This window comes from Molothrus ater, chromosome 27, assembly GCF_012460135.2.
Source record: "Molothrus ater isolate BHLD 08-10-18 breed brown headed cowbird chromosome 27, BPBGC_Mater_1.1, whole genome shotgun sequence".
In the NCBI taxonomy this organism is placed as follows: domain Eukaryota; kingdom Metazoa; phylum Chordata; class Aves; order Passeriformes; family Icteridae; genus Molothrus; species Molothrus ater.
In genome coordinates this window covers 1,507,557-1,520,979 of record NC_050504.2, presented here as the reverse complement: position 1 = coordinate 1,520,979, position 13,423 = coordinate 1,507,557, and the positions used below count along the sequence as shown (strand labels likewise).

Here is a 13,423-nt window from a genome sequence, read left to right as displayed (position 1 = left end):
ACCCACCCAGTGCCACCCCTGCCATGGCAGGGACACCTCCCACTGTCCCAGGCTGCTCCAAGCCCCAGTGTCCAGCCTGGCCTTGGGCACTGCCAGGGATGCAGGGGCAGCCCCAGCTGCTCTGGGCACCTGTGCCAGGGCCTGCCCACCCTGCCAGGGAACAATTCCTGCCCAATATCCCACCTAACCCTGCCCTCTGGCTGGGGAAAGCCATTCTCTGTGTCCTGTCACTCCAAGTCCTTCCCCAGCTTTCTTTTATGTCTCTTTTCTGAACATAAAGTAGAGGGGAAAGCACTGCATGTCTCCAGGCTGCTCTGAGACAGTTTGTGGTTGATTTCTAGTGAACACAGAGATGATGGATAAATACAGTCTATTTTAAAATTTATTAAAATTAATGAATGTTTTCATAATATCAATGCCTGCTCTAATTTGAAGGAAAAAAGCTTTGCACAGAGAAGAGGGATGACTAAGAGCACTCAAATAAAACAGCTTCAAAAAGCCAAAATGTGCTGGCTTGTAAAGCCCAAAACTACAACATGATGTCTAAGAATGTGTACAGATATACACAACACTCCAGCTGGGGTCTGCACAAAGAGATGAACTTTCAAGAGGAATATTTGCCTGCAGTTACTGAGGGTCAGAAAGAGATGGTCTCCTCTCAACTCAAACCATTTTGTGATTCTATGATTCAATACCAATCATAGCAGCTAGATTTTTTAATTTAAGCTCTAAGAGAAAACGAGATTTTTGATCTTCAAATGAAGCAATTGTTCCATTGATGCAGAACAGATACATTTCTCTGCCTTTCCTGATCAGTGATGCAGGGCACAGCCACTCCCTCCATCTTTTCCTATTTTAGTGCTCAAAGATGTCATAAGTAGAATTCTGACTGATGGCATCAGCACAGTGCCTTGAGCCTGAATTCACAGCTGGTGTGCATCCCAGAAAACCCCAGATCCCACATAAAACCCCACAGAAATGGGTCACTTTGCACTTTGACAGTCCATAGGACCACATCCTAAAGCCACTGAGCAGTGTCAAACCTCACACCCCACAAGGTGTCTGAAGGCACCAGCAAACAGGCAGCACCTAATTCTGTACCCCAGTGACCCATTGCAGGTGCTGGGGCTGCCTGACAGGGCTCCAGTGTGTAAGAAAGCTCCAGGATGAGCCCAAACAGGAAGATATTCTTCAGGAAGAACCAGAAAAGCAATTCCCAGGCCTCCACTTGTCCATCACAAGTGTCACTGTCCCTTTTACCACTTCCAGTTTCTCTGTGTTCACAACTTCTGTTGTTGATGCTGTCATTAAGCAAAGGTTCTCATCCCCTTTTATCCTTCCAAGAAATTAAGCTGTTCCCTTTTCTGAGGGCTCCTTCTAGCAGCAGCCCAGGTTTCACACAGCTTTTCAGCAGATGGTGTAACAGTTTCAAAAGCATCAACACAGTTCAGTTAAAAAAGACTGAAAATTTCTCCTTGCATCCTTCTACATCAAGTCTATGAACCTTAAAAAAAAATCAGTCATTTCAAAACAAATTTGACCATCCAGAAATAGCCAGAAGGCTACAAGGGAAGTAAATCTGCAGGCATTGCCAATAACACTAAGCAAGGTGTTTCAAGTGGTTTGTGCCTAAACTTGTATTTTTTCCTGATGGGAAGATGTTTTGGGAAAGACACATTCTTACCAGGCCTCAGACTGAAGAGCTAATTCCAACAGGAGTGCTTTTGGAAAAACATTTTAAGTGCAGAGAGCCAGGGTGATTTGGAACAAGGAGAGTCAATAAACAGCAGTGAAGAGGGGTGTTTGTATTAAGAAGTCTCTCACCTGTAACGTTTACTGTGAGCAATAAAGGATCTCTCTGATAAAGTGGGGCTGAACTCCTGACTGTTTTCACCTGTGGGGAAAAAAAAAAACAGGATCATCACTTGTCTTAAAGCAGGGAAAGTCTCTCCTAGTAACAAGTGGACTCAAACAGCTCTACCACTGTGCTAAATGAGTGATCCAGACAATCAGTGCACAGTCATGTCACACCACCCACACTGCATTCTTCCTCCCCCACAATTAGGAGGCTTCCCAGCTATCTCCTGATTCCCCAGCTCTTTCCCAGATGACAGCTTTACTTTGGTTTCCTCCTCTTTATCCCCTCTTTTAAACCCCTTTCAGAAGTCAGCTAAGAACAGGTGCCCCACAGGACACAGACCTGGCTGGGGTGCACAGGTCTCATGCTGGTCTGTTATTTATGCTTTATTCAGTGGATGCTGCCACATTATTAGGAGATTTCATGAGCTTCCTAAATAGAGTCTGGGATGTGTCATCAGCTCCACCCCACTTGGGATTACAAATAGATGTGGCCTCAGCTCTCCAGGAGCGCCGAGGGAGTGAAATCTCATCCCTCTCTGCACATTCCTTTTTCTCAATGAAGCACAGCCCGCCCTGCTACTCACATTCTGCTTGGGCAATAATAGAAATTGATGCACAGCCTCCTTCTGTTTCTTCTTTTGCTGTTCCTCTGGTGATTACATCATTCAGGATTTTCCACTGACTGTGAAAGATAGCCTTCTTTGAATCTTCTACTTTGCAAACACTGCTCTGCTTTTCACTCACTGTCTCCTTCAGCCCCTCAGCAGCTGTGAGCTCCTTTTTGTGCTTGACTGCTGGATCAGGAGCTCCCTGGCATGCAATTCCCATCACGGCCATTTCCCAGCTTCAGGGAGACACTGAGCAAGAACAGAAAAACAAAATACTTGTCAAAATCCTTCACAGTTCATGAGAAACAGGAGGCTCCTGAAGGTATCATCATTAATAAATAATTCAAATCAAGGTCCTGCCCATGTTCTGAGCTGGAGAAGAACCCTGGAGTACCAGTCCTCGATTTCTGACTTGGATCACTGAGGATCTGAATATTCAACATTCTCATGACTGAAAGTATGCAACCATACAGGTTTCAGAGAAATTGAAATCTTGGTATATTCCCTTAAATATAAACAGTGAAACCAAGGAGAAGAAGGAACTCCCATATCACTAAACAGGAAGAATGTTCATCCCCAGGAAAAGGGAAGATAAGAAAGTTCTCTTAGAGTGCACCTGGGGGGAATGCCACTGCTCTCACACCACATGCATGGCCATAAACCCAGCTAATTCCTTTTTTGCCCTGTGCTCAGTCATCCTCAAAGCCATTCCTCATCCTCCCTCAATGAAGCCAGGCTCAGCAGCCAACCTGCCCACCCACACATCCTCCCTCACTCCCTTCCTTCCTCTACATCACCACCAACTTCTGCAATCCTTGCTCAAGCCCACCAGAAGTGGAGCTTTACAGAGTGCAGGATCCATGGAAGTTGGTGTTGGATAGAGGACATAGTGATGGTGCTGGAACAGAGCTGGGGAGGGGATCAGCACAGACTGTGAACGACCAGGAACACAAATGGAGCTCCAAACAAGTCCCAGCACAGGGGAAGGTGGAAGAGAGCTGGGGATGGAAAGGGGGAATCATAAACCAGCATGGAAGCAAAGCACTGAGGGACAGGATGGGGACAGCCAGGGGTGAAAATCTGCAATGTGGAGAGTGAGAAGTTCCCTTCAGCATGAGTCCCTGGGGAATACAGCCTTGGTGTAGCCCCTGATCATCTTGGATTCTGGAGAAGTTAAACCAGCTGTCTCCTTACAAACTAGAATGTGCTCTGTTGCCCCTTAAGTGCAGAGACCCCTTCCTTGTACCAGTGTAAAACCTTAAAATGAACATTCCCACCCTTAAACCACCCATAGAAATTCAGAAACCTTGGGCAATGTATAGGGGAGTTAAGTAGCACAAACTCAGCATAGGACAAGGAGGGACATTTTAACAGAAGCCAGAAAATCAGATATCAGCACCACTACAGGAGCACACCCTGGGGCTCATCAGCTTCAATCTGCACAAATCTTTCTCTTCTCTCCTCTTTTTCCTTTCCTTTCCTTTCCTTTCCTTTCCTTTCCTTTCCTTTCCTTTCCTTTCCTTTCCTTTCCTTTCCTTTCCTTTCCTTTCCTTTCCCTTTCCCTTTCCCTTTCCCTTTCCTTTCCCTTTCCTTTTTTCCCCACCTTAAGCAGCTGCCTGGGGCAACAGGACATTTACTCCAACAGGCTCCTGGCAACAGAGATGAATCAGGAAAATGAAAAAATGAGTGGGTGCTCCATGGCTGAAGGACCACCAAGGAAAAGGGGAGGCATTTGGGAGCCAAGTGCATGAACCTTGGTGCTGTGAGTCACCTAACAACCTGGCAGGTATACAAGGAAAGTCAACAATGACCACATTCAGAGGCCAAACAGAGAACAGCTGCTGTGCAAAAGAAGTGCTGATGACAGTATCCCACTCATTACGGCCGTCCCGCTCCCTCTCCTCTACAGAAATTATTCAATTCTCAGTGCTGTAAAATAATCCCTTGGAGCAGCAGGAGCAGAGCCTGCCAGATGACTAACCCAGCCACCAGTGACCAAACTGACAAGTTCAGGGTTATTTTTATCCTCACTCTCTCCTGACTTGCATTAACTCTGTCTCTCCTTGCCCTCTCCTCACCTTCAAGGTCCTTCAGGGCAAACCAATCCCCATCAGCAAAAAATACATAATTCTACCAGTCCCTCCTTGGCTGAGTCAAAGGAGAATAGAGAGAGGGGAGAAACAAAACTGCAAGTCCTTGTTGCCCTCTAAAATGGCAAAGAATAACAAGGAAACATAACTGAGATTAAAGTCAACAAAGCTCTGCCTCACTTGCAGACTCAAAGAGACCGAGGCAGCAATTGTGAGCAACGGCCTCGAGCCGGGCAGAGCTCAGGCAGTTTAATGTGTGACTCAGGTCTGTGGGGCTGTGCAGGGCCAGAACCTGCATGCCCAGCCTGGTTTAACTGTTGCTGCACAATTTTCAGTCCTTGGAAAAGTCAAATGCCAACTATTTTTATGGTGTGTACAGCAAAGCATGGTGGGAAGAAGCTGTGATTAAAAATAATAAGCAATCAGAACTTTTAAATAGTTTTTGAAGTGTAGGTTCTGCCTGGAGAAAAGGAGGCTCAGGGGAGACTTTTATGCCCTCTACAGCTCCCTGACAGGAGGTTGAAGCCAATTGAGGGTTGGGCTCTGCTCCCAGGAAACAAGAGACAGGACACAAGGAAATGGCCTCAAGTTGTGTCAGGGGAGGTTCAAGTTGGATATTGGGAAAATTTCTTCACTGGAAGGCTGGTCAGGCATTGGAATGGGCTGCCAGGGTGGAGTCCCCAGCCTGGAGGTGCTCAAAAACCAAGCAGACAAGGCACTTCATGATATGGCTCAGTGGGCATGGTGGGATTTGGTTGAAGGCTGGACTGAATGCCCTTGGAGGTCTTTTCCAGGCTCAGTGATTCTGTGATTCAGAACTGAACAGGCCTGACTCATCTCTGTGCACGTGGAAGGGGGCTAAGAGAGGTGCAAAGAGCTCCTGAGTCCCATAATTCAGACCCAGGCACTCAGACTCTGCCCAGAGCCACCCCACAGCTCCAGCTACAAGGGAGACTGGGCAGCAAATCCCACTAAGAGCAGGATTTACCCACGTGAGACACTCTGGAGCTGCAGTTCCCCTGCCTGTTTGTGAGCTCCAGGATGAGCACAGCTTCCTGAACAGACACAGGGGACAGACAAACAAACAGCACAGGGAGCTTCATGGTCCTGAGCTGGAGGCTGCCTGTGTCCTACCCAGAACTGCTTGTCCTCTCCCTCAGCCAGCTGTAATTCTTGATTTCCATATCCTGGACTGTCTTCTTTCTGTGGACATGTGATGGGCTCGTTATTTTCAAGGCAGAAAAGGGAAGTCAGGTAATGATGCAGGAGATAAGAGTGGATAGTGCACTCCTAACCCACAATGGGCTTTTGATACCAGCTTAAAACCTGTTTGCTCCTTATCTTCACTAAGGGTTTACTCACCTTGGGTTAACTAATGTTAGTTCCCACTGCTGTAAAACAGAAAGTGTGTTTTTACAGAATGAAAGCCAAACAGTCTCAGTTGTGCTCTGAAGGCACCGCTCTGGTGGCAGCTCCTCCCTCAGCCAACGTGTGAGAGAAACTAAAATACTGGAGAAGGTCACCTGAGACTTGAAGGGAGTCAGAGCTAATGAGATACTCCAACATTATTAATGTAATTATTAATGTAAGAGACAACCACGTGCTTTCTGCTCCTTTAAAACCTCCTCCTTCCTTCTCTAAAATCCCTCTTCAGCTCTTCCATCTCAGCTGGAAGATGTTTGGAGCAGGGATCTTAAAAAAGCATTTCTGTGTGTCATGAAGTGGTTGTGAGAGGAACTCAGAGCTGGACAGGAGCCATGCAAACACCTTCCAGCACTGCACCACTCCCCAGCACACCATAATATGGGATCCTGCTTGGTGTGCCTGGCCCCAATCCCCATGGACGCCTTAATATGGGATCCTGCTTGGTGTGCCTGGCCCCAATCCCCACACACCTTAATATGGGATCCTGCTTGGTGTGCCTGGCCCCAATCCCCACACACCTTAATATGGGATCCTGCTTGGTGTGCCTGGCCCCAATCCCCATGGACACCATAATATGGGATCCTGCTTGGTGTGCCTGGCCCCAATCCCCATGGACACCATAATATGGGATCCTGCTTGGTGTGCCTGGCGCAAATCCCCATGGACACCATAATATGGGATCCTGCTTGGTGTGCCTGGCCCCAGTCCCCATTGACACCTTAATATGGGATCCTGCTTGGTGTGCCTGGCCCCAGTCCCCATTGACACCTTAATATGGGATCCTGCTTGGTGTGCCTGGCCCCAATCCCCAAGGACACCATAATATGGGATCCTGCTTGGTGTGCCTGGCCCCAATCCCCAGCACACCATAATATGGGATCCTGCTTGGTGTGCCTGGCCCCAATCATCATGGACACCTTAATATGGGATCCTGCTTGGTGTGCCTGCCTCCAATCCCCCTGGACACCTTAATATGGGATCCTGCTTGGTGTGCCTGGCCCCAGTCCCCATGGACACCATAATATGGGATCCTGCTTGGTGTGCCTGGCCCCAATCCCCAGCACACCATAATATGGGATCCTGCTTGGTGTGCCTGGCCCCAATCCCCAAGGACACCATAATATGGGATCCTGCTTGGTGTGCCTGCCTCCAATCCCCCTGGACACCTTAATATGGGATCCTGCTTGGTGTGCCTGCCTCCAATCCCCACGACACCATAATATGGGATCCTGCTTGGTGTGCCTGGCCCCAATCCCCAGCACACCATAATATGGGATCCTGCTTGGTGTGCCTGGCCCCAATCCTCATGGACACCATAATATGGGATCCTGCTTGGTGTGCCTGGCCCCAGTCCCCATGGACACCATAATATGGGATCCTGCTTGGTGTGCCTGGCCCCAATCCCCACGACACCTTAATATGGGATCCTGCTTGGTGTGCCTGGCCCCAGTCCCCATTGACACCTTAATATGGGATCCTGCTTGGTGTGCCTGGCCCCAGTCCCCATGGACAATGGCTTTTGGGAGAATTCCAGTTAATGCTTTGTGGACCAGCCCATACATTTGGTCAAAAAAGCCTTGGGAAAGAGCTTTAAAATATATGTAAGGTTTCCTAAGTCAACTCCACGGAATGGAGATTTCTTCTCATCTGAGTGTACCCGTTCAGCAGCAGTGTCACACTGACATTTAGTTTGAAAGCAAAGAAAGAAGATAAAAAATTATGTTGTCTCAGTGAGGTTTCCCACTTCCTTATGGAGAGGAGTTCTGTGCACAGAGCACTAACTCAGGTTGCCTTTGCAGCTGCTGCTGGTTTGATCAAACACAAGGAGCATTTTTAGCCGTGTTGCTTTTCTGACCACCACAACAAAGCAACAGCTGGGAAGAGCCAGGAATTTCTGCATCACTAGAGCAGGGAATGTCAACTGAGAAGAACACCACACACCTTTTGGGGACCTTCCAATCCTACCAGCTGTCAATGAGTATGGCAAAAAGTGCCAAGTCTGTAGCCAAAAGAACCTAAACAGGGTATTAGCTACAAAATCTTTGTGCAAAGCCACCAAACCTTGTCAAGGAGCAGCTTCTTCCAAAGGAAAAAAAAAAAGAAATTATACTTCTTATACTTGTTACATGGATGGATCACATTAAAAAGCTGGTTTGGGGCCAAAGGCATGTATGTATACATATATACTTTAGGGACATACTTTAGATATATACATATCTATATATATACATATATACACACACACACATATATATATATATACACATATATATATATACACATATAAAAATTAAATAAATTAAAGGATTCAAGGCCAGGTTGGACAGGACTTGGAGAACCTGGGATAGTGGAAGGTGTCCATGGCAGGGAGTGAAAGTGGATGAACTCCAAGGTCCCTTCCAACCCAAACCATTCCATCATGATTTGTACAAGCCCTTCAGAGCCTGGGCACCCCTGCCCTCCAACCCTGGCTGCTCTGTGCCTGGATGGCCCCCCTGGGCTCCCTGGCCTGCACACGTTTCAGATGGAACTGAAATTCAGACAGTTCCGGTTTTGCTGAGGCAGTTTAGGGCCTGTTACTGTAGCCCAGGCCTGGGTGGAGATTTAAACTGCTCAGAGCTGTCAGCAGGACAAGTTTCAGTTTGTGTCAGAAGGGACTTCAAAAAACCCAATTGTAGCACTCAGCAGCCCCCCCAACCTCAAAACACATTTAATGCTGCTTTAAGTGAACATGTCTAAGGGGGGGGGGAAGAAGACTTCTCTTGTGTATCTAAGAGCTCCAAAGTGAAAATAAATAGAATGCCTGACTGATTAAAATCCTGGTGAGTCAGAGCAGCAGTTGCTATTCCAGGGAGCTCTCAGCCTTCAATAACCACTGTGACCCATCCAGCCATTCCAGGGGCTCCTGCACAATCCCCTCTGGTCCCTCTCGTGTGGATCCACAGAGGAACACCAGGGAAAGCTGCAAACCTCCTCCCAGAGCACCACAAGGTCGCTGTTTGAAGCACTGCACTATCAGCCCCACGTCCCATTACAAACGACAGGCAGTGTGTAAACATGTTCTTTAAAGTGGTTTGATAGTAAATACTCCCAAATCCTCTTTCAGCCACTGGTGTTGCTTACTGTAAACATCAGGATAATGAGCCTGAGTTGTTTTTGTTGGTTTTTTTTTTAGTTACCAGACATTAAGATATTGCAATAGCTTGGTTACAAAATCTGCAGGGAAATATTTGACTGGGTTTAATTATCAGCAGATTTCTAAAAGCACCCAAACACACCTTTATATCCTCATTTCCTCGAGGACAGCCCGAGCACAGCTCACCCCTGAACAATTCTTTTCGTGCTGCTGAACAAAGATATGAACACCACCACTTGCCCAGAGTTTACAAACACTGCCACAAGCCCATTCACTCCGAGAATGAGCAGTTTTTCCCAACCCTTTTGTAAACAAGGAGAACAGAAATAATCAGAACAAACTTCAGCCTGATAAGGATTTGCTTCCCAGCTGTTCTCACAGAGCTCCCAGGCCACTTAACAACACCATGGCTTTGACAGCCCACTCATGGAGTTATTTCCTAAACTACAACAAAATGATACAATAAAGCACCTAAAGGGACAACTTCCAGCAGCCACCACAGACACACCTGAAAATCGATTCTGCCCAAGCAGGTGGAGCCAGGCTGTCACCAGTTGTCACTTTACACTGCTTTGCAGCCTTACATTTCAATCATATTTATAAAATCCATGTAAATCCATGGGGAAGCAGTGACACTGGGATGCCTTACTGGCAAAACCAACCCACCAAAAGTCTAGTTAAATTTAGTATTGATAGAAGCAGTTCTACATTATCTTTTTGTATGATTGGTCCTGCCAATTCACTTGTGACTATAAAATCAAAATATGAACCGACTGGGATGATTTCTAACTGTCCAGCCTGAGCAGATTCTCATGAGACATGAGGAAAAGTGGAGCAGAACTGCCTTTAGGAAAGACAAGGTCCATTTTCTTCACTAAACCCTGATCAGCAAAGCCCACCCTCTACAGATGCAATTCCCTCATGTCTGTCCCTCCATGCATCCTCATGTCCCTCTCCCAGCATCTCCAGACCCTTTCCTAGCTCAGGGCTCTTTTATTCCCAGCCATCTGCTGATCTCAGAAGCTGGAAATCTTTCTGTCCTCCAGGCCTCGACCCCTCTGTCTCTACCAACACATCTGACACTTGCCAGCAAAGGTCAAAAGTCACAGAAGGAAAGCGATTCACCATCACTTTGCCTCCATCCTCTTGGCAGTTATAATAAAAATAATAATTCAGCACCTCATCACTGCTTCAACAGTTCAGCTCTACCCTCTCCCATTTAACACAGAAAGAAAACTCAGGACAGACTCATTAACTTCAAGTTCATTAACTCCAGCGGTGTTGGATCAGGTCCCACAAACCCTTTAGGTTTTCAGTTATGTTTGTTTGTTATGCTCCTTCACAGTGCTCTACAACATTCAGTCTCTTAATACAGTTAAAATTTAATAGTTAATAGCAAGTGACTCATTCCCAAGGAATCCGGTGGCTGTGCCAATTAACAGACATCAACTGAGGTAAAATGCAATAAAGCAGCTCACTACAGACACACTCAATTCAGCTATTCTTATCACTAATGTCACAGCACAGAAGCGTGAATTATTACTCATAAAAGCATTCAGAAAGCCAGTTAAAAAAGAAATTCAGACTTTGTTTATAGGTGCTGGTTTCAGACCGCTGTGTCGTCCATGTGCAGGAGCGCTCAACACATGTTTCTAATGTAACCAGCTAAAGCTGACAGGAAGCATCTGAGATCAACCACAGCAGCAACTTATTAATCAGCAAAGAAACATATTAACCTTTGGCCAGAAAAAAAAAAAAAGATAAAAAGGAAAAAAAGGGGGAAAAAGGAGTTAGGCATTTAGTTGTGTTAAAAGGAATGAAAAGGACCGGGTGGGTCAGGTGAATTAAGGTCCGGCTCGGTTGTGTTGTGATGAGCTGAGCTCATCCCTGCATCCTTCTCCCTTCTCCAGGGCCCGGGATCAGCCAAGTCCCTGCACTGGGAGCCCCGGGAACCGGGAGATCAGGAGTCTGAGGGGCACCGGGAGATCAGAAAGCCGGGCTGCCCGAGCCACCGGGAGCTCGGGGATCTGAGGGGCACCGGGAGCCTGGGGCACCGCAGACCCGAGGAGGTGCGGGGCAGCAGTGACATCCAGCTCCGAACACCCACACACAGCGCCGCGAAGGGAGCGGCGGCGGCGGGGCCCGGCGAGCCCATCACCCGCTCGGAGCCGCCGGCCGGGCCGGGGCTCCTCACACGCTGCTCCCGCCGGCAGCCGCGGAAGCTCCGCCAGGCCCTACCGGGAGATGCACCCCGCGGCTCCCAGCCCGAACGCCGCACCCCGGACCCGCATTCCGTCTCCGCGGCGGTAGCCGGGCCCGCACCTACCCCTCCGGCACGGCTCGACTCAGCTCGGCTCAGCCCGGTCCAGCCCGGCGCGATTCTACTCAGCCCGCCCGCCGCAGCCCGGCGCGGCCCCTCAGGCCTCTTCGCCAGCTCCCGCTCACTGACAGACGGCACCCGGCCATGGTCCCGCCCCCTGTCTCCTCACAGCCAATCATCGCCCCGTCTCGCCGTATGACCCCGCCCCTTCTCCCAATCACCGCGCGGTCCTTGCCCCGGCTCCCCGGGCTCAGGCCGGCTGGGTTTCCCAGAAGTGGGCGGGGTTTTCTGCCAAGTAGGCCCCGCCCTACGATTCTCCGGGCGCCGTCGCGCTGCGCATGCGCGTTCCCCCGATGGGGCGGGGTCGGGAGCGGCCGCCGGTCCCCTCACGATCGTCCGCCATGTTGGCTGTGGCTCTCGCCGGTCCCGGGCACCGCCGTGTCCCTCGGTTCCTTCGGGCAGGGGGTGACAGGTGTGTTGAGGCCACCTCGGAGCCCCCTCGGAGGTACCTCGGTGCCGCAGTAGCGCGTTTTCCCTGTCAGCAGCTGCTCCAGAGAGTCGCCCATTACATTGCTCTTGCCTCCGGAAGCTGAGACATTCTACTGATTTTTTTTTTCCTTGTCTAAGACTCTGTCGCCCTTTCCTGGTGAAATGACAAGGGAAGGGCCGCAGGAGCGTGTGCCCCCATGCTGGCGCTCCTCCCGGCGGTGAGGGGTGGGAGGTGTCAGTCCTGCTGTGGGGAGATTTGCAAGTGCTATTAGTTTATAACTTAACTCCGATCTCCCCAGTAAACGACACTTTATTATTCGCGTTATACTTTGCCCAAGTACGGTTATGTTTTGCTTTGACACTAAAGGAAGGGGTGGGTGTGATGACTTGGTCCTTGACTCAATGAGATGGGGGAGCCATGGGAAACAGAGCATTTCAGAGGTAGTTTCAGAGCTTTCAAGAAAGGATTCTGATGAACTTAGAGAACCATAGAAACATGGATTGGATGTGATTGGAAGGGACCCTAAGGCCCATCCAGTGCCACCCCCTGCCATGGCAGAGACACCTCCACTGTCTCAGGGTGTCCCAATGTCCAACCTGGCCTTGGGCACTGCCAGGGATCCAGGGGCAGCCCCAGCTGCTCTGGGCACCCTGTGCCAGGGCCTGCCCACCCTCCCAGGGAAGGATTTCATCCAGTGCTTATTCCTTCTGGATTAGGACTCCTCCAGTGACACAGGAGCAGGGAATGATTCACGGCTCTGGCAGTCTGTGTGTGAGAACCACAGGGATGGTGCTTGGAGCAGCCTTTGAATGGGAAGGAGCAAAATCCCACATCCCTCACCTTCAGCATACACTGGCTCTGCACAGGGGCCTCTTGTTCAAACTCCTTGCGTAGTTTGGGCAGAAATTTTAACTTCCAGCAGCTCTTTCACAGGAGGAGTCTACTGTGTTGGTTGATTGATGCTGGTTGCACTCACTGGTCTTAGAGCTTGTTTCCAACCTGAATGATTGCATGTTCTGTGTTGCAGAACAGTCCCCTGTTGCCCATTTAACTCTGGGTATGAAGCCTGAGTTAAAAGAACCCATCACAGTAGGTCACTGTCACACCTCATGTGTTGTAGTCTATGAGATTTTCTGCAGGTTACTCCAGAACTTGTGGAATTGGTTAAAGTGCATGGAAAATATGGGGAGTGGGGTTGCTCTCATCAGCTCAGCCCTCCAAGAGGAGAGCTGGTAGATGAAGGTGGCTTTCAGTCCTCCCTGGAGCAGCTCTGGGTTGGGTGGGTGGAGAGAGTTGAGTTCTGGGTTCATGTTCTGTGTGCTCTCATGCTTGGGCAGAACATGTTGGAGTCACAGAGCCTGGGATCCACAGAACCTCCAACATCCCTGAGTAAAGGATCATCCTTACAGAGTCCCACAGTGGTTTGGGTGGGAAGGGACCTGAAAGTTCCTCTGCCATGGCAGGGACACCTTCCACTGTCCCAGGCTGCTCCAA

The 13,423-nt window shown here is 49.1% G+C and overlaps 1 protein-coding gene across 7 annotated transcripts in view; it reads right to left on the bottom strand.

Moving 5' to 3' along the window:
- MAP3K14 (mitogen-activated protein kinase kinase kinase 14) overlaps positions 1-11,531 on the bottom strand; it is a 29,989-nt gene extending 18,458 nt beyond the window's left edge. For all 7 annotated transcript variants that reach the window (XM_054517438.1, XM_036398955.1, XM_036398953.1 and 4 more), the window contains exons 1-3: positions 11,446-11,531; positions 2,445-2,717; positions 1,825-1,894 (exon numbers count right to left, since the gene is read on the bottom strand). In XM_054517438.1, coding sequence (XP_054373413.1) covers positions 1,825-1,894; positions 2,445-2,697 — 323 coding nt within the window. In that variant the 5' untranslated portion in view covers positions 2,698-2,717; positions 11,446-11,531. The remainder of the gene's footprint in view (positions 1-1,824; positions 1,895-2,444; positions 2,718-11,445) is intronic.
- Positions 11,532-13,423: the final 1,892 nt, after the last annotated feature.